The sequence below is a fragment of the Python bivittatus genome, unplaced genomic scaffold, assembly GCF_059951505.1.
Source record: "Python bivittatus isolate LINGU-HERP-01145 unplaced genomic scaffold, Pbiv_v1 ctg000590_np1212, whole genome shotgun sequence".
NCBI classification, from domain to species: Eukaryota; Metazoa; Chordata; class Lepidosauria; order Squamata; family Pythonidae; genus Python; species Python bivittatus.
This window is the reverse complement of record NW_028277086.1, coordinates 27465735-27486007: the sequence shown is the minus strand read 5'-3', so window position 1 is coordinate 27486007 and position 20273 is coordinate 27465735. Positions and strand designations below refer to the sequence as shown.

At 36.6% G+C, this 20273-nt stretch overlaps 1 protein-coding gene across 8 annotated transcripts in view; it reads left to right on the top strand.

The window, feature by feature from the left end:
• Nucleotides 1-20273, top strand: part of RALYL (RALY RNA binding protein like) — a 232244-nt gene that overhangs the window by 169551 nt on the left and 42420 nt on the right. For all 8 annotated transcript variants that reach the window (XM_088149165.1, XM_088149162.1, XM_088149160.1 and 5 more), the window contains one exon: nt 16949-17024. In XM_088149165.1, coding sequence (XP_088005291.1) covers nt 16949-17024 — 76 coding nt within the window. The remainder of the gene's footprint in view (nt 1-16948; nt 17025-20273) is intronic.

The following is a 20273-nucleotide window of genomic DNA, read 5'->3' as shown; positions in this document are numbered from 1 at the left end:
CGATTTCATTTGAGCAACAATATTTTTATATTACTGATATTTCAAGAAAAACCTAGTTTTGAATATGATTGTGAGACAGTAGTCTTTCCAAGGTAGGTACTTAGTTAATCTCATATGTTTTTCTTTTGAGAGGTTTATATTTTTCTCCTACTGTGAAAAAAGACTTTGTCTCCATGATCAAGTCAGCTATTAATTAGATGTGTATTTATTTACTTTATATCTCTTCCTTTTACAATTGTGACTTCCAAGAAGAAAGCACTGAAGTCACCCTACGCATTGCCAGTATTGCATTATTAAAGCAGTACAGCTTAATGTGTGTTTCTTTACATTACATGGGCTTTCAAATGAAGCACTAAATTTACAGGAACAGGGGTGGGTAGGAGAAGGTTCCGTTTACCCCACGTTGCGTGCAAGGTAGCATAACAGCAATATCTCCCCAAGCTTTGACGAGAATGGTATTACCCTGGCGTTCAGTAAGAGATGCTGGTTACCTTGTCTCATTGAGCTGTAACAGCCTCACTGCAAAGCACAGTGTGTCTCTTTTGTCTCAGTGTTGGAGAGAATTGCTCCTTGGATAGCAGCCTTTTTTCAGAATGACTATGTACAAGAACAAGCGAAGACACCAAAGATGTAAGTAGCCTGGATCTGTGTGTGTGTGTGTGTGTGTGTGAATGCGCATGAACAGAGGGAAAACATTTCCTAATTTGATTGAAAACTATGCCTTACTTTCTTCTGCACTGACACAAGCGGGATTTTCAGAGCTTTCAGACTCTGTAGTACCAATATTGTTAGGTGAAGGAGAAATGCTAAGAATAATAATAATAAAAAAAATAAGCTCACGTTACTATGGAAACCATCAGCAAGTGATTGCTTTATAAAATCCACAAGGAAATAGAGATCAAATGCAAGTTCACACTAGTTCAGCATTCGTTATTCAAAACATAATGATTTGGTAGGAGTTTTGCTCTTTAAAAAAGGGGGATATTTTTTCTTCCATCTGTTCTCTTAGGCAAATTGACTTAAGGAACCTAGAGATGGTAGAAGTTCATTTTTATGCATTACTTCTGAAGGAAAGGCACTGATACAAGGAAAAAGTTGAACTGAATGTACAAATGTAAATAGAGACTGATATAAGTAATTCATTTCATTATCAGTTTGGCTTGTTCTGAGATTTTCTTTTTCAAGAAAATACTGCCACAACGAAAGAGCAGGCTATCTCCGGCTAGTTTTGCACATCTGAGTCAAATGCCAAGGCTGAAACTAGTATTGGTAAGATCAAAGTCAGCAATGCAATCAATTAGAGTTTTCCATTGGGTTCAGTAGGATGTCCGTTCACTTACTCTCACAGAAATGATATAACTAAAGGGGGGTTGTTTTGTAAATCTTTGGAAAGTAAACAGAAATGTAAGACTGAAGGACAAACAGATGCCAACGCATGATTCATATCAATATAAGGGAGCATTCTTCAGTCCAGAAATTGTTTACTGCCTTTAATCATCATTTATTTTAATAAATGCTTCTCCAGGTAGCAGAAAGTGGTTCTGATGGTGAAAAAAAAAGCATTTTATGCTCCATTCAACAACAACAAAAGAACTCTTGTGGGGAAAATATGCACTTTTAAAAAACATTAATCTTTTTCACATTGCCAGCAGCAGCTTAAACGTGGAGATTGGCTACAGTGCTGATCCATGTCTTTGCACTGAATAATACCAAGCTGTTCTGCAGCATCTACTCTAAAATTTTATGGTACCATATAATGAGAACCTAGATGCTGAAAGTGGAATGGAATGAGAATTCCTACAAAGACGATCATGACTTATGTAAAAATTTATTAGGTTACAAGAGCTTTTTCAAACATTCTTCATTTCTTAACTCCAAAGGTTTGCTTTGTAAAGTAATTATGAGACTATTGGAAGGAAGCTGTTTAAGGACTTTAGACTCTTTTTGGTATCATTGTATCATAATGGTAGAGCAACCTTGACAGAATCATGGCTAGTAGGATAGAAACTTTAGCAGGAGTATATCTGACAAAAAGCTATATACCAAAATCAGTCTCACAGTCAGGCTTCAAGCAAGAGAGGATCAGAGCTAGAAATTCAAACTGGGATTAAGATGAGGCCAAAAAAACTTCACTGGAGCTGACATGCTGATTTAGGACCAGGGCACAAATGAAAGATAAAATGAAAGACAGATGTTAGGAATATAGAGCCAACAAGTTGTATAGTATCAGACCATCAGACAGCAGGTTGCATAGATGGGAATGCAAGAACATCCAGTATGGATTCATGTTTCCTTAGATGAGGACCAGGTAAGGACTACAAACTCTTAAACAGATTGCTATTGAAACTTCATTGGTTACTGAAGCTGATCCCAGTAGACTTGGGTCAAAGATCTCTGGCATCTGATAGTTGCAGGAGAAATTAAAATGTAAAAATTACTCTTCAGTAATATGAACATTAGGTGTGCTTTTCATCAAAATTCCATTTCTAGTTCTCAAACAGAAATATATAGCCTACTAAAATGTTCAGAAATGGGTAACAGATGCAAGATAGTACGTAGATACATAACTGCTGAGCCTCTCTATTGTTTAGTTCATTGTTATTGACATTCATGGGTTGTATTAGGAGGGCAAATCAACATGTTAGTTTAGTTGAATGTCTTAGTAATCGTAATTAATTTTTCTCTTGAATTCACTGTTCTGGTTCAACTTTTCTTTCCAGTTGACATTCCTGCTAACCCCACACAATGTAAGCTTACAATTCATTGTTTCTTGGTCTCATCATGCATCTTGATGCCCACATATGTTTTGGACTGCGATTCATATAATACTTGACAATGCTGGCCATTATGACTAGGTTTATTGGAGCTATATTCTAAAATAACTGGAGGGCTACCCTTGGGCAAGTTGTGTGTATGTGTGTAAATGGAAAGCATATAGGAACTTTTACTAATCAATACTTTCCCTAAATCTCTTTTATGTTATCTGATAACTTCCTGGTTATTATTTTCTATTAAAAATGGCTATTAACCCTAACCTTTTAATATTTCTTCAGATGCTGTCTGCATATCTGATAAGATGTGCTTAAAATAATGCAATAGTTATCTGTCATAGAAATTTCCAAATGTGCATTTTCTTCACAGCACATAATGGGAAACATTTTGGGAAATGTAGCAGTATTTGTCATAGTAGATAATCTGAAGAGATTTGCCCAGTAGCTTCTTTAAGTAACTGGAAATTAGTACATTTTTGAAATACATAATTCAGTTAAAAATAGCTGCAAGAATTAAGAAAATTTGAAATGATGATATAATTTTGTTAGACCTATTCTTTAATTTTCTTTGCCACCTATCAATGTAAAATGTTCTCACTGCAGTTTATTCAACAAAAATAGCAAATATAACAACATGCTGAAAAATGAACAGATAAAATAGTGGGAATGATAGCAATAAAATTATCACTAAGCATTCTTTTCTGGCATTCAAAAGCAAATTTTAATTCTGGAAATGGATTTAAATGGGGATTTGTCATTGGTAAGATTCTCCTCACAGTCATGTTTCAAATTAGTTAGGGGGTCTGTTATAAGTATGAATAAGTCTGGATCCAGCCCATAGTTTACAAGGGAAATGTGCCTTAATGTAGATTCTGTTCAATGGCCATAAAAATGAGTGGTATGTCTGCCCTGTGGATATTCTTAGCATTTTTCACAGTGATGGGAAGACAGTTGTTTTCTTACAGAAATTGTAAGAACTGAGAGATAATGGCACTGAAAGTAATAAGATATAGCCTATTTGTACACCTGCCACAACATGGGGGAGATAAGATTATGATCAGACTATTCTTTATTTCTTTGTCATTGAAAATGACCTTCTTAAATTTAATTCACCCAGCTTCAGATTAATTAGCCTTTTACTTTTTTTTTTCCAATTAAAAATAGCTTTTTGGATGGTAGTATAGTTTTCCCTCTGAAGAAGATGGAGGAAGAAGATGATGGCATATGATGATGGTGGATAAAAGCAGACATCACACAAGTCTCTTGGATATATGTGTTTTAAAATCTTTAATGACATCTGGAAGGTACCAGTGTATGCTGTTAGAGATCTGCCTAGTTAGAGCCAATTCTAGAGATGTGGCACCTATTGGGCGGGAAAAAAATAAGTGGGCATCTCACTTACAGACTGGTCACTAGAGGGCATTTGAGGGAAGACCTTCCAACATTTGGAAGATTTACTGCTTTGTAGAAGGGAAGATATTTCTTTACATCTCCTGATTGCAACTCATAATGTTTTTTATCAAAAACATTACCTCAAATTGTGCTCTGACAAATTTTGGTAATCACAAATACATACATACATACATACATACATACATACAGAGAGAGAGAGAGAGAGAGAGAGAGAGAGAGAGAGAGAGAATTTGTTTGCATCACAGTTTTCCAGCTGATCACCTTTCTCCCATATTCTTAATCAACTGAAGTTTGCAAACCATCTTCAGGCAGCTCATGTATCATTGTGGCAGCCTCGTCTGTTTATGTCCACTTGTCTCTCATTCTCTTTTCCCTCCCCTTATGATTTCCCTTGTCTTCAAGTAACCGTAATAGTCAATCTTTCACTTCCACAATTCATCTGAAATTTGGGTGTGGCCACTTTGGGAAATCCAAGTTTCCTGTTTTGAAGAGCAATGGATTACAGCTAAATGCTAGATATTTTGTGCTCAGGCAACTTCTATTTCCATAGGTTGGTTTGCTGAAGTAGGTTCTAGGATCAAAATTTCCTGTACCACCCAGAGTTGTTTTGTGAGATGCGCAGCTATATAAATAAATAAATAAATAAAAATACTTTCCTAGTATTTAAGATTAAACAGGGCCAGATGCTTCCCATTATTTGCACATTCTGTGAGATTTTCTCCTGCATTTATTCTTTTGAAAAATACAATTTCACTAAAGAACACATTTCCTGTTTGTTTATCCTAACCTTAATCCTAAATCCCTTTAGATTATTCCCTGGGTTGCTGGACCACTTTTTTTTTTTTAATTTCCTAAAACATTGAATGCTTCTGATTTTTCCTCCCAAGCATTAAGGACATTCTACAGATTTTCTTTAAACGTCATGATTTGTGTTTCACCAAAGGTGAAAATGATGCAGCCGATTTCATTTGCTAATTTGCTTCCATATTGTTATTCAGGAGAGAGGGGTATCTGTGATTTATTTTCATATAAAACAGTTGACCTTTGGGGGATTATTTGCCTCACTTTCAGGACAGTCATAGTACTGTTATAATAAATACATGTACCCCCTTATCTCACACACAGTCACCCATGTAAATCCTTCTGGTGTAGTTTTTACTTCAGGTCAGTTTTACCCATACTGAGTAAGTTCCTGATAGTGGATTTCTGTTCCCAGAATTCCTCAGCCAGCATGGCCATTTCTGCAAATTCTGGGAGTTGAACTCCACACTTCTGGAAGTCGCCCAGGTTCAGAAGAATTCCTCCAGGCAGTTGAGCTGGGAAACGTAGTGAAGTTCTGCCCTGAAACTCTACCAAGGCTAGGCTGATAAGCCATTCTTAAATTGTCCAAGAACATTATAATGTACGCTGCAGATTGGAACTTGTCAACTGGAGATTAGAAAGGGTTAAAGAGGGAAGGGAAAGAGTAAGTTGGAAATTATTCAATAGAAAGAAGGGCGAAAATCAAAATTACGTTTTCTTTCTTTTTTCACTTCTTTTTTCTTATTTCCTATATTTTTTTCTTTTTTTTCTTTTTCTTTTCATTTTTATACTTTTATTGTATTGTAAAATTCTAATTAAAAATATTTTTTAAAAAAATGAATTTCTTTGTCAATGACTAACGTGAGATGCAGTCCAGATAATATGGAATACTAAATCCCGATATTATGCCAGTTGCTTGAACGCTAGACCCACTGAGTTTCAATACTATTGATTGTTTCTAATCTAATTTCTACTCTGCCTGATCAGCCCAACATGCTTTTGCCATGCAGCTGAAAATTAGGGGTTTAAAAAATGTAAAAAATCAATAAAAACAATCAGAAGCCAAAGCGCACTGGTGAAGTTAAAGTAGAAAATGCAGCATTCTGAATCCAGAGTAAAAATTCACCAATAAACCAAGTAATCCCATAAATAAAAATATCATATATTTTAATATATATATATATATATATATATATTAAGGTCCAGGACAACAAAACTAAAATTTTAATGCACAGCTTTCCAAAAGGAGTGAACAGTCTATCAAAGTCATAAGAGTTTCCTGTATTTTGTACTTCTCCTGATGGCCATCTTTCCTGAAGAAAAGGCAACTTGAAGTAAGAGACAAGCAATATAGCCAGTTATGGTTAGATTTAGGTGCAAAGAAAAGAGAGAGAAACTAGCATTTGACATGATTTGACACCTCCGGCAGTTATTCCCCAATTTGCTACCCTATTTCCCAATCCACATAAAAGACAGCTCCAGTCTTTCATGCAAATTGGAATTCAGTACTTCAGATTTCATCTATGTCCAAGGGAATTCCTGAATATTGGAAAGTGCTAAAATTTTCCAAGATATTTACAAGAGATGAGAAATGCCAGAAGCTGTCATTGTGGCTCTATGTATTACATTAACTACAATTTTCTTTTTCCCAGAATAACATTTTAAAGCCATACATACATACATACATACATACATACATACATACATACACAAATATTCAATAAAGGCATATTTTAACCATCCAAAAGTGGAGAACTGTGAAAGCATTCAGTTATTAGAAGTAAGAGTTTCAACATTTCTTTCTCCTCATGTGAAAAACCATACTGTATGTCAGACCACTTTTATGTTTTCAAACTGTATCAGGTTTCAGCCCAACTCATACATGCTTCCCGACTGCATTACATTGGATTTTTCATCAGAACATATAAGGCAAGAATGGAAAAATGTGTGGCCCTCCAGATATTGGGAAGATCCATCAGTCTTACAAGAGTAATTAATAGTGAGGAATGATGGATCAAGCTGCATCTATAGGATTACATATTGACCTCCCCAATGCAGGGCATCAGAAGCATCTGAACAGATTCTGGTTCAGCATTCTTTATACATAGCTTAGTATTTATTCAGTGTGGTACAGTGTGCAGTGCTGGATATTAATTTCCCAATTTGCTGCCCACTAGGTGTTTTGGACTATTATTTCTTATTTATTAGATTCATATCTCACCAAGAACACAAAGCAGCTTATACAAAGATCTTCATTCTACTCCCACAACATCAACCCTGTGAGCTAGGTTGCACTGAGAGTGAGTGACTAGCCAAATGTAATCCAGCGAGTTTCCATAGGTGAGGATGAATGTGAACCTGAGGTTCCTTAGTCTTAATTCAACACCTTAATCACTACATTACATTGCTTCTCGTGCTCTGTAGGCTCTCAAGACTATTGATACCCAGTTAGCTTGTTAGAAATTGAAGTTCAACACATCTGTAGGGCTGAGGAGAGAAAGTTCATTTGAACTCCCATCATCATGTTTTATTTTATGTTATGTCCATATTTTTTTGCTCAGAAGGAGAGAGAGGGAGGGAGGGAGAAATAATACATTGAAATCAATGATTTCATAAATTGGAGAGAGTAAGGAAACCAAAAATATTAGCATAAATCTTGGGTTAAAAATCATAGAGTGGGAAGGAATTATTTAGGCCATTGGGTCCAAATCTCTGCTAGTACAGGAATTAATTTTATGTTAATTAATTATATCTATATATTGATCAGTATACTCATTTCAGGTACTGAATCATAATTTGAATGGGGGCCCCTCCATGTGTGGCCCCATTGCTCTCTCCTGAAAAAAGAACCTGAGCCAATCTTGACCTGTTTCATTTCTGGGACCATGTGCTTTTCCCTGAAGCTGAGTTCACACAGCATGCTTAATCTGGTTACTGAATTAATCCATTTGCTGAAATCACATGTTAGATTGACCCATAAGCTAACCAAATGGATTGGGTTACAGAATGTGCAAAGCTACCCCTTTTCCTCCTCTCAAATCCCACAAGGTTAATTCTAGCCAAACCTAGTGTGTTATATAAATACAGCTGCTTTGTATTTCACTACAATTTTGATCAATAGTTTTAACCAAAACTATTAAGTCTTGCAGGTACACAGAGGAAAGAATGTCTTCTGCTTACCTGCTATCAGAGTTTCTGCTGAGGTGTTAAACATCAGTTTCACCAAAATACCATATTTATCGGCGTATAACACACACAGGTGTATAACACACACCTTAATTTTAAGAAGGAAGTTTGAGTAAAGAAACTTAAATTTAAAATAAATGACTTGGAAGCAAAATAAAGGGAGCTCTGAACTTTTTGTTTATTAATTATTTATACCTCTTATAAGGTAAATATGAAAGAAAATACCTCTTTTAACAAAGAAAATCAGTGCTCCCCATTGCTCACACGAGCACCTGAGCTCCACAGAGCAGGAGGTGAGTGGCAGGCGAGCAAGCTCAGGCACTCGTGTGAGCAATGGGGAGCACCAGTTTTTGCTCATGAGATATGGGGAGCACTGGTTTTCGCTCACTCGCCCGCCACTTACCTCCCGCTTTGTGGAGCTGCCCCGGTTACAGCCCTGGCTCAAATGAAGGCTCCAGTCTCCCAGCCCTGCTGCTTGAGTATTCAGCTAGGATTTCAGCCCCAAATTTTAAGGAAAAAAGTGCATGTTATACACCGATAAATATAGTATGTCTACTGCTTGAAGATATGGTGTTTGGGAGAGAAGGTGCGTATGTCAATCGTTTCCACTGATCATTACTTTAGGACTGCCCTATTTGGGCTCCAAAAATCCAGATGACCAGAAAACTCTTAACTTTTGCCTGCCATCTAGTAGTTCAGTTTTTTGGCTGCACAGATATGGTAGCTCTGATAATGGTTGCATATTTACACATCCTAAGGCTCTTTCCATACTCTCTGAGCAGTAGCACAGGAAGTTCCTTTATGGAGACATAAATAATTTGAAGTTTTCTGTATCAAGTATCCAGTCTTGATTTACTTTCATCTGCTGAGGATTTCTCAAACAAAAATTGTTGCCTCCTTCACCAGAAGAAATTAAGTTGTACTTAGTTCATTCATAGATATCTCATATAACCTGGTTTAAAGCTATCCTGTCAGTAATCAGAGAAATAACATCCTTAAATTTCAACTACGATAAGTATGAATTATTGCAGCTGTATGCAAATAGATAGTGAGAGCTAAAATAAAGCACTCAGGATAATTGGCTTTTCCAAAACAATTGCCTTTAATAAACTGACACCTGTGTGACTGAAAATGGTTAAGCTTTGAATCTAAGTTCCTAAGAGCTGAAGCTGTGCTTCTAAATAATTTCCCATATCTGAATAACATTTCCCATTTAAGTGACACTTGAAAAAGGAAGAGTCCTAGTTGCTAACTCATGGAAATATAAAGTGCTCATGCCTATTTTTAACTTCAGCTCCACAGATCCACTGTTTAAGTGAGCTATAGAATCCTGTTTCTTGAAAATCTCTCACAAAAAGGAGGCTAGACATCTGTGGAGAAGGGTTTTGGACTCAGTGATAAACTGCTTTGTATTTTTCTAGTTTACATGATTTAATATTGCCTATCCATTGCTGGTTTTCTCCCAAATAGAAATCTAGAATAGAATAAATTGGCCCAATGTGGTATGAATAAATGCATTTCAGGACTGTTTAAGGCTCTATATCCAGGCATTATATTGGAAACATGGGTTTTTGCTGCCTGGAAGATTAATAAATCAATAGGAGGTAGCAACAGTTATTAAGGATAGAGAAGACAGCATATTGGCAGCAGGAAAAAAATGAAGAGGGTAATGGCTGTAGCCGGGTGGATTAGTGCCAACCATATTTAGTTACCGAAACTCTGGGATTGTTGGGCTGCGCTTGAACCCCATCAAGCCATGTTCATGTGTACTCATCAACTGGATTCTTCTCCAGGGAGGATCAGCATTAGGGTTAAAGGCATGGGCCAGTTGCCTCCCAAGCTGTCTTTTGCAGCTGGAAGAAAAGGACTGAACCAGAGAGTGTCTGCACTTGTGTTGGGCTCCCACAAAGTTTAGAATTGGAACCCAGCATGTTTAGGATTCTAAATCAGGTGAGGAGTTTATACGCATAGGGTAGGGTCCCACTTCAGATTTTCCTCCTGTAGGTGGAGGGCAACAGGGATGTTATGGAGAAAAAGAGACTAGTTAGCACATACCTGTTCTCCCTCATAAAAGGATGATAAAGCCCAATAGCCATGAGTTGGGAGAGAAGGTTGGAAATCCCACCGGAAATATATTAAAAGGTGCAACAAGAATCTTTATTGATGCTCCATTTCTTATATTAATTAACACTGCCTCAAGATTTTCTACCCCAAACAAACTCTAACTTCAGAAAAGTAACTTCCCTTGAAATGAGTCAGGGTGACCGTTTTAAATTTCCTATCATCATCACTGGAAACCCATCCACCAGTTGATGCAATTTTATCTAAGAAAATTCTTTCTGTTTTTATTGTCTTTTATTTTATAACATAAGCTGCCCAGAGTCATCTGGAGTTGTGTGACCTCTAAATTCAATAAAATAAAATAAATCTGCACTTTCTATCATTAGTGGTGCAATTCAGCAGGGCCTCAAGGTCATAGCCGCGGACCCTATAGCCAAGAGAAGCTAAATAACTGTTCAGAAATCTACAAGTAATAGTCTTATGGCCGATAGACTTTCTGTTTTACACGGGCAGACATGGGCATGTTGGGACTGGCACTCCTTTCTTTTTTATTGTTTAAAATATGTTATAATCAGGTTGGGTATGCATTTATGGACTAGAACCTGGCTTTGACCACTACAAAATACTGGTATAACTGACAGTACTTTGATTGTATAATTCATAACAGTACCAGAACGATAAAAGTTTTTCCAAGATGTAATCTTATAACCCCTTATCAAGCAAGGAAATTGGAACTCTTAAATAATAGAAATAATATTATATCTCAGGTTTTTTTTCATCAGAAATTGTTCCTCAGAGAGTTAAGATAATTGTAACCTTTGCAGAAAATGATAATTGCACTTAATGCCTGCTGTGGTTGTGGAGCATAGTGGTCAAGCGCTACTAAGTTCTCTTGACAATTTAGAATGAGAGTAAGACTACCCTAACTACAAATAAATGTGACTTTAGGATTAATAGTGTCTGTATTCTTCAGACAATGCCCTAAAGACTTAGACTGACAGGATTGTAAATTACTTCGGGCAGAGATTTGTCATTACAGGACTTGGGTAAGATTTCCTCCTTCACACATAAGCACTTTTTTTATTTGAGACTCTCCCATCCTGGCCTATAAGCAGAACATTATCACTGAATATATTTGGAAGGACATAAGCTAGCCTCTCCACTAGATCTACTGCTTCAATTATATTTATAGAAAGAGGGCTACTCATAATTAAAAGAGTAATGAGAATGAATAACGTGTTTTAGAGAAAATCTTCAAATCTTCATTCTTTTCAAGTTCCTTGCATAATACATGTTCTCTGGTTGAGCACACACAGTAGTTAGGGACTAGGGCGAGGTGGTACAGGTGTTTGCTAAGGGTGAGCAGAACTTAGAGATAGCCTTGTGGATACAGTACTGGTATGATCTGCTGTGGATCACTAAGACTTAACACTTCTAAAGGTTTAACAATAGCAGCATGAATTATTCCCACCCTGCCTTTCTCTAATGGGGGAAAGCAGGCATGAATCTTCCATGTGAAAGTACAATTCTGGTGATGAAAACAATGTTCTTGAGCTAAGCATATGCTCAGAGAATTCCTGGCCCCTCATGTCTCCATTCCTTGAGCTAGTACTTTGCATCTGACTTTAAATAGTGCATATTTAAGGTCTAACAAAAGCAATCCTTTTCTTAGGTGTAGCAATAAATAGTAAAAAGAACTCTTACCACAGTGCCCATCTGGTCTTCCGGTATTGCCAGCCATTTACATTGGGTCAGAAAGATTCAAATACAATATATAAATCAATGTCTTATGATTCATAAAATGATTGTTGATTATTATGGGTTTCTAACTGAATATATCCATAAATCTTTCTATTTTCTAAACTGAGGTTATATTTCAAATTGGAACCAGTTAGATTAAATTGTAATAACAATTTCAATTTAAACTCTTCAGGTTCCTGAGGAAAGTCCATGCAGTTCTGTTATACTATACCGTTATCAGAAATACTGTGGAAGGTAATAGGCAATAATCTGATGTTTTATTATTCAGTCTTTCAAAAACAAGTATCTGTTTTGCCCCCCCAAAAATTGAATTAAATGGTGCAAAAAATTGAAGTTAGAAGTCCCAAAGGCAGGCCATCTGCAGTAATCCCAAAATAGAGTTGTGGACGAAATATAGAGACATAGCTGGGTATTGTTTCTGTCTGATTACATCCAATCTTCATGGAGAAAGGAAAAGATTCTTCTCTTCATCAGAAAACACAAGGACCATTAACTCTCAGTACCTTTCTTGCTATAGGCAATGCAGAAGAGAGAGAGAGAAAGAAGAGGAAGAGGAGGAGGAGGAGGAGGAGATGATGAAGTAGTTAAACCAAATTCTGTAGTATGACCTAATGCTTGGTAGGAATTGGACCCTCAAATTACTTTAGTTTCAGTATGGTGAGAACTTCCATATCAGTTATAAAGAATGTCCACAATGAAGGGTTTATGTATGACTAGACAACCCTGTGACCCACTGGGTCATCCTTTGAGAGAAAGATAGTACAGTCTGATGTAACCAGAATGAACATTAATTTGTTTTTACCCCAATGCTAGATGGTCCCATAATCATCTCAGAAGAGTATATATCATAAATAGAAAAATAATTGTAATAACAAACTTCAGTAATAAGTCAATATTTACTTACCTAAACAGATAAACAGAATGACCATGGGCAGGCAAAAAAGCAGTGGGAGCGGGAGCAACTTCCAACTTCCTGCCAGCTTCCCCATTGACTTTGCTTGTGGGAAGCTGGCAGGGAACATCAAAAATCACAATCACATGACTGTGGGGACATTGCACAACTTTGCGAATAAAAATGGTCTGAACATCATGGAAATTTCAGTTCTAAAGGACTAATGGGTCCTGGATTTTTTTATTTTTTATTTTTTTTTGCATTCTTTAAGTTAGCGGATTTTAGGTGCCTTGATTCAAAAATTGTTGTGGTATAATGCACCGTTTGGGCTAACTTGAGGGTACAGACAAACAGATAAACACAGTGAGAGTCTTAGCAGTATATAGATTAGATGTTTTGTATGTATACTGCACTAGAGTCATATCCTCCAGCTGAATGAGGAATTTCTTGATGTTTGTATTGTTTGTTTTGGGTTTTTGTTGTTACTGAAATATATTTTAATATTGTTTCTGAGAATGTTTGGAAAGATAGCAATAATTACAGAAATAAATACATAAACATTTGGCCAAATAGTCCAATGGTATTTTTGTATAATCTGCTTAGCCAGATTATTTTCCAGAACTGATTTATGTCCCAGTCGGTAAGGCATTAATTCCTTGGAGTGGACAAAGAACTCGTATCAGCCAAAATCAGAAGCATGTTTCACATAATGGTCGGTCATTACTTTGGGAAACTTTCAATAGAATAAGTGTACAGATTATGTCCTATGCAATTCAAACTAGGGTTTCTTTCCCCAGGTAGTCCTCGACTTACGATCATTCATTCAGTGACCATTCAAAGTTACAGCAGCGCTTAACGAAGGGACTTATGACCCGTGCCCAAAGTTACAGCTGTTGAAGCGTCCCCACGGTCACGTGATCAAAATTCAGGTGCTTGGCAACCTGTCCATACTTATGACTGCAGGGATGCTTCAACAGCTGTCACCTGCCTATTTCCCCCCATCTTTGCCCTTTTGGGCCTCTGCTGCCCTGTGCTCCGCCACCCTAGCTAACCTTCACCGTCTTCTTGCTCCTGCTGCTGACAAAGTGTGCCCGGTCTGGCTGCTGGGCCAGGCTGGGGCTGGGCTTCACACTGCGGGGAAAAAAAAAAAGCAGAAAGCAGCCCCTGAGCCACAGCATGCCAAAAAGCCCCTTTGCATTGCGCTCCGAATCAATTTTATTATCTGACTAATTCAGGAACAAATCAAAGATATTATGGAGTCTGTTAACAGTTTTTGCCTCCAGCGGAGCCATCAAAAGGGGGAGGGGGACACCAGGTTTTCATGCTTCTCAGAAGATAAAAATTCCGCAAAACTGTTTCATGTTAAAATGCCTAAGAATATAGAAATATAATAAACATCTACTGAAAAAGTGATTGATATGAGGAAAAAATATAGAGATTAATGCTATGACTAAAGGAGTTTTCCTTCCAATTTCATAAATATTGCATTTTTTCCAACATATTACTGAGCGTTAGAAGTTTGTATGCTGGGAATCAGTGACCTTAAAACTGCCATATTAAAAGTCTGTAGAAGAGCCCAATTATAATAAAAGGTCACCGGATGAAATTTCCATTGTAATTATAGTACACAATCTCCAAACTCCAGATAGATGCCCTGCACAGGTAATAACATTCTGCTATCATTTCTTGTAATACTGAGAGAATTATTAGTTATTTTTATATTCTTTTAAAAATACAGTTTTAAAAGCATCTCAGATACATCTGAGGAGAAGCTTTAACCTTTTTTTAACCTTTAAGATAACACGTTTATCTTAAAAATGCATAGTATCATATAGCTAATTAAAATCACCCTGCAAAAATCTCATAACTGTGTGGCTTTATTCAACTAAATTACCCACATAATTTTAAAAAAAAGCACATTTTTGCTGAGGCAGATTTGTCTTTAAGGAAGTCAGGATTGCAGAAGTGTTACTTCTGTATTTAGAAATCATATCTACATTCTTCTTATGCCCAACCCTTTCATTCACACATCAGAATATACATGGAAAATACAAAATACAAAATTCTACTTTACTTATTTATTTATTCAACTTGTATGCCAACCCATCTCACAGGTGACCTTGGGCAGCTTGCAACCAACTTAATAATACAGTATAAATAGGGCATATCATAGACAAACAAAACAAATTGGCAACAGAGGATGTCAATCAATAGACAATAAAATCAATCAATATCTTATATAATGTAGTGCGAACTAGGACATTGCCCTAGTCTAACAGAAGGGGACAAGCCTCTTATTTCAGTGATAACAATAGCTAATATGCAAAGCAGTCATATATCTCAGCAATGACCGGCATAGAAATGTGAACATTTGGAACCAGTTAAAGGGGGGGGCGTATGTGTTTGTTTTCTACGTTTTTTTTTCTTAAAAAATTAAATAAAAATTGGGAAAGCTCAGAAAGAGGAAATTCAAATGAAATACTTTCTTTTAGAACAATGAATGCAAGAACAAATGTGTAGATGGCTATCTCTTATTGCCCACCAATGGTTTTTAGTGACTTATAATGAGAATCAGAACATTATAGTTCCTATACGTAGAGAACAAATCTACATAGAGATTTGTTCAATCTCTACAAGTCTGAATAAGGAAGTTTTCAGAATCTTATGTCTATCAGAGAATGTAAATGAAGTCTCAGTCCCATAAGGCCCAGAAACTGCAGATAGAAAGGATCACTCCGAAAATGAGATTGAAAAGCCCTCATCCACTATTGAGTTAAGATGCTATCTGACCTATTCTTGAGCTGACCTAAAACCATGCCAGCATTAAATATATTGTCCTAACTGACTTCAATCTGCTACTTAAATCTCTTCCAAGTTACTGCTGTATGGGATTGTAGCATGGATGAGAAGGTTTCTTAGAGTTCTGCAGTGTAAAGTTCCATTTGTAACAATATTTTTTTAATTAAAGTGAATTCAGTTAGTAAATATAAAGATTATCAACTAAATTTCACTCTTCACATGGTAAGGCCTATGGGTATTATAACTTATTAACAAAGCTTGTGTGAAATCACAAACTGTACCAAGTTCTAAAGGAATCAGAGAAGGCAATCACAAACTCAACAAATATCAGACTTGACTTTTATACTTCATTAAGCCTTTTTGAAAACCAAGTAATAAGAAATAGAACAGTGTTTCTGAAAGGGCAGGAAGTTATGCACCATCTCCATCTCTTTATTTTTTTTATTCTTCCCCTTTACTTCTTTGTTTTTTTTTAATAAATACAGGAATTACAGTAATTTATGGTTAAAAAAAATATCAAAGTAACCATGATAACAATTTGGTCCTCCATTTGTTAATTTTGGGAAGGGAATCAGCAGAACTCCCCTTAAAAGATCCTGCTCATAAGAGAATTATTGTGTGTGATTTATTATGCTGTGACTTTTTATAAGCAGATTTCATAAGCAAGTGGACAGTGTTTATTTTCTCTTGTCTGGTTCCCTATCTTTCTCCCCATTTGAGGACAATATTTTCTCTTTGCCAAAAAGTTTTGCCTGAACAGAACTATTGGAAGTAAACAGGATAATAGTTTGTACCTCTGAATTTATAACACAAGTCAAAATGATTGACAGGTAAAATTACAATTCAAAGTTTATGATATATGAGCTGTTTATAGAAATGAAAAATAGGGACCCTATATCTATTAAGTTTCTCCCTCTGAATGTTTTATCAAAGATATTTCTAGCAGTGGATTTTGTGTGCACTTCTGGGAAAGATGACAATGGTGGCAGTCAGATGAAATTATCTATAGCACCGCTTTCTCTGGGAAACCAAAAAACTTGTTCTGTTTTTTAGGCCTGAGGATCTAGATTGTGAGATCTGATCTACACAAAAATCAAAATATAGAATGTGAGACCGAAGTAATAATCTGCTGGCAAAGAGCCAACTTGTTTCTATAATACTCCCTCCAATCATAATGTTGTATATTATTATGCATGATCTGTCCATCTCTCTCCCTCTCTCAATGCTGCATTTTAATTAAGGTATGCAACATGCTTATTTTCAGACATTAACATGGCAGGGGAGCCAAAACCATACAGACCTAAACTGGGAAATAAGCGACCACTTTCTGCTCTCTACAGGTAAGCTGACCAGTTGATTAAAGAACCTTTGAAGAGTTTTTGAAGTTTTTAGTGAATGTTTCTTGGTAAAATATTCTCTCTTGCTTCAACATCTGACTGTTCAGCAGCCCCTTGGCATAGGAGCCTTGCTAGAAATAAATGGTGGCAACTCTTAGCATTCATTTCTTTAGAAGCTGCAGCTTGGTTTCAGTCCAAAACCTCTGTCTCCATGTTTCTTTCATCCCCTTTAGGTATCCACCTAAAGAGTCATTCAGTCACATATATAAGAAAGGGATATACATCGGCACCATGTCCTCAGTCCCTTATTAAGCAATAAGGTTTGACATTTCTGTAAGCTGCCTAAAGTCTGGCTGGTTTCAGGCAGTAAGATAACTTTGACTAAATCAGTCAATCAATCAAGCTTCAACTTCTTGTCCCCTGAGTGAGAACTCTATGTGTGATTGGACCTTGCTTTATCAGAGTTTCCGGCCACATATACAGTTCTTTGGATATTGAATTCAATGCACATTCAGTGAATTATTCTGCACTCAGAATATCTTATCTATTTTACGTAGGTTTGAATTACCTGATAGCAGACGATTATCTACTTTACTCCACCCATAAGTAGGCAGGGCTCAGTGGTGTGGGACAACTTACTAACTAAGCAAGAGATAGTGACTGACTGCCAGCAGCCTTCTTTTATCTTTCATCCTCTAGACCTCTCCTTTGCATTTTTAATTTTAGAAGAAAGATTATTTGGCCTCACGTGAATTATTTGAGTCTCTAGACAACTGCTTTTAGTACAGGTACTATTTGCTTAAAGCTCCCAGGGTTACTGAGTCTCAGAGACAATTTACTTCAGTGAAATTTTAGATAGAAAATGTTCCACAGTTTAGAACAATATACAAAGAGGACCTTTGCCGACCAATGGGCCTCTGTGACCAGGAGAATTTCAGAAGAATCCTCAAAGCAGCTATTCTATTAAACTTTCATAGAGTACCTCTCTTAGCATCAGATTATTTCTTCAACTCCCACATGACTTTTTGTATTTTAAGTGACCCCATCTTTTACAGTGAAGTAATAGAGAAGGTGCTTGAGCAGATGTTTACCACATCACCTCAGACACATTGAATACCTAGATCCATTTCCATCTGATTTACAGATTGGATTTGGCACTGGTAACTTAAATAACCTGATGGGTTGCCTATTCATCCATTGAGGAAAACAGAGTAAGACATTTGTGTAATTCTCCTGATTTTTTTTTTTAAATATAGTCTTCTCATATAACCTAAACAACTGCTGGGATGCTGGCCAGTATAATTATGTTTATGGTTACAATTATTACTGAAATGTCTATTCTTGAATTAAATGAGTTATTACTGTTCCAAAAATGAAAGTGTGGCAGAGAATTGCATGATAAAGATGAATTGTGACTTGTCAGCACAATATATAATCAGCTGACTTGATAGTAATATTAGCAAATAAACAAGAAATAAGAGCATGAAGCTTCTTCTTTGGAGATGCAAAGGGGCATTCTACTATTTATTACAAACTGGTTTGGAGAAAGTGCTACTGGTCGTTTGCATTAGAACAATTAACATCATTTTGCTAAGCTAAGTGTTAGACTTATAGCTGGTTGATGTATAAGGACTTTGAAAAGATCAGCTGTCATCAATTTTATCCAAATAATTATTAGTGTTTCATAAAGAGCAGACAGATGACAGCTAGTCATATACTTCCACCCAACATCTTTGTTAATTTCAGTGCTTTATCCATATTAATCTGATGAAATGTGTTACATAGGTAAAGGAGAGGAGAAGAAACCAGGGAAAGGAACTACAAGTTAAATATAGTGATGGGGTAATAGTTAAGTTCCAGTTCACCTAGTTTCTTCCCAAGACTGCTGTGCTACAGATCATCTTCTGATGCTGTCAGAGCCCTGCAAGTTCATGCCTGAAGGGAAGATCAGAGGTCAGGTCTGTGTCAGGCCAAACTAAAACAGCAAATGAATGTTAGAAAACAAGAATCAAATGTGTTATGAGGCCAGAGGCAGCTATAGATAATCAGGTTCCAAAAGAAGGAACAAAAGAAATCTGAACGAGGGCTCTAGCAATCAATATTTTAGTGCGGTGTTTCTCAATCCAACTTTAATGCTGGCTGGGGAATTCTGGGAATTGAAGTGCACACAGCTTAAAGTTGCTAAGGTTGAGAAACACTGGTCTAGATTAAAAAGGGGATGGGCAGCAGCATGAAAACTATGAAGTATTGCTCTTCATGAAGAATCATTCTGAGAAAGTTGGGTTGCTGAATTGCCATGGGAGGATAGCTGCATAAACATCATCCTAAGGGTATATTCCCTTCCATGTAGTAGTTTGATTTTAACATTTTTATTTTAGTTTCATAGCACTGAGTTACTAATGTAAAGATCAATTTAAATGAAAGGCCAACAGATAATTGCTTTCCTCTCTTGCCTGAAATGTTTTGAAGTAATTTACTCTATCACTACAAATCTCTTGAAACCATTTACACTAAAAGAGGATCAAACTGAGAGCAGCCATTTTTTGAGCAAATTCAATCTCAGTTCATGAGAATGGATTTCAAACAGGTTTTTAATTATAGTGTTTTATCCACAGGCCATCACACACGAAGTATCTCTTCTTTCTTTCAGGGAAGCACATACCCAGTTGCATTTATTAAGAACCTAGTGAAGTCCTATCACTTAGACTTATTACACATCGCTAAAAGTATTGGTTTGATTGTCTTCTGGAAAATGTATTTCTTTCATTTGGGTTTTCCACCAAGATCTCTCCAACCCATTTGATCCCCACAATAGCCAAATGAAGTAACCTTCAATATTAATGGCAGGATTGAGATTTCATCCTGGATTTTCTTGGTAACCAGAGATGGAATCAACAGGAAAGGTTAATTCTATCTCTGCTAGCAAGAAGATAGGGCTGAAGTTGTTTTCCTGTACTGTGAAAGAAAGCACTGCCCTCCCGTATTATGCACTGCCACCTCTACTTTGGGAAGGAAGGAAGGGCTTCACAGGTTGCAACTGAGATGACAACATGGACGAGCCAGGAGAGTGTGCTAGAAGAGTGTTCAGAGAAGATCCAATCAGCCAATCAGATAAGCTGATCTGGGAAGTGACAGCTCCCAAATCTAGCAGTGGTAATTGAGACAATAACTTTATGGAAAAAACAATGCCTCAATGAAAAGAGTATCAGAGAGAGGGGAGACTGAAAGCATGAGGAGAAGCTCTGCTGTCAC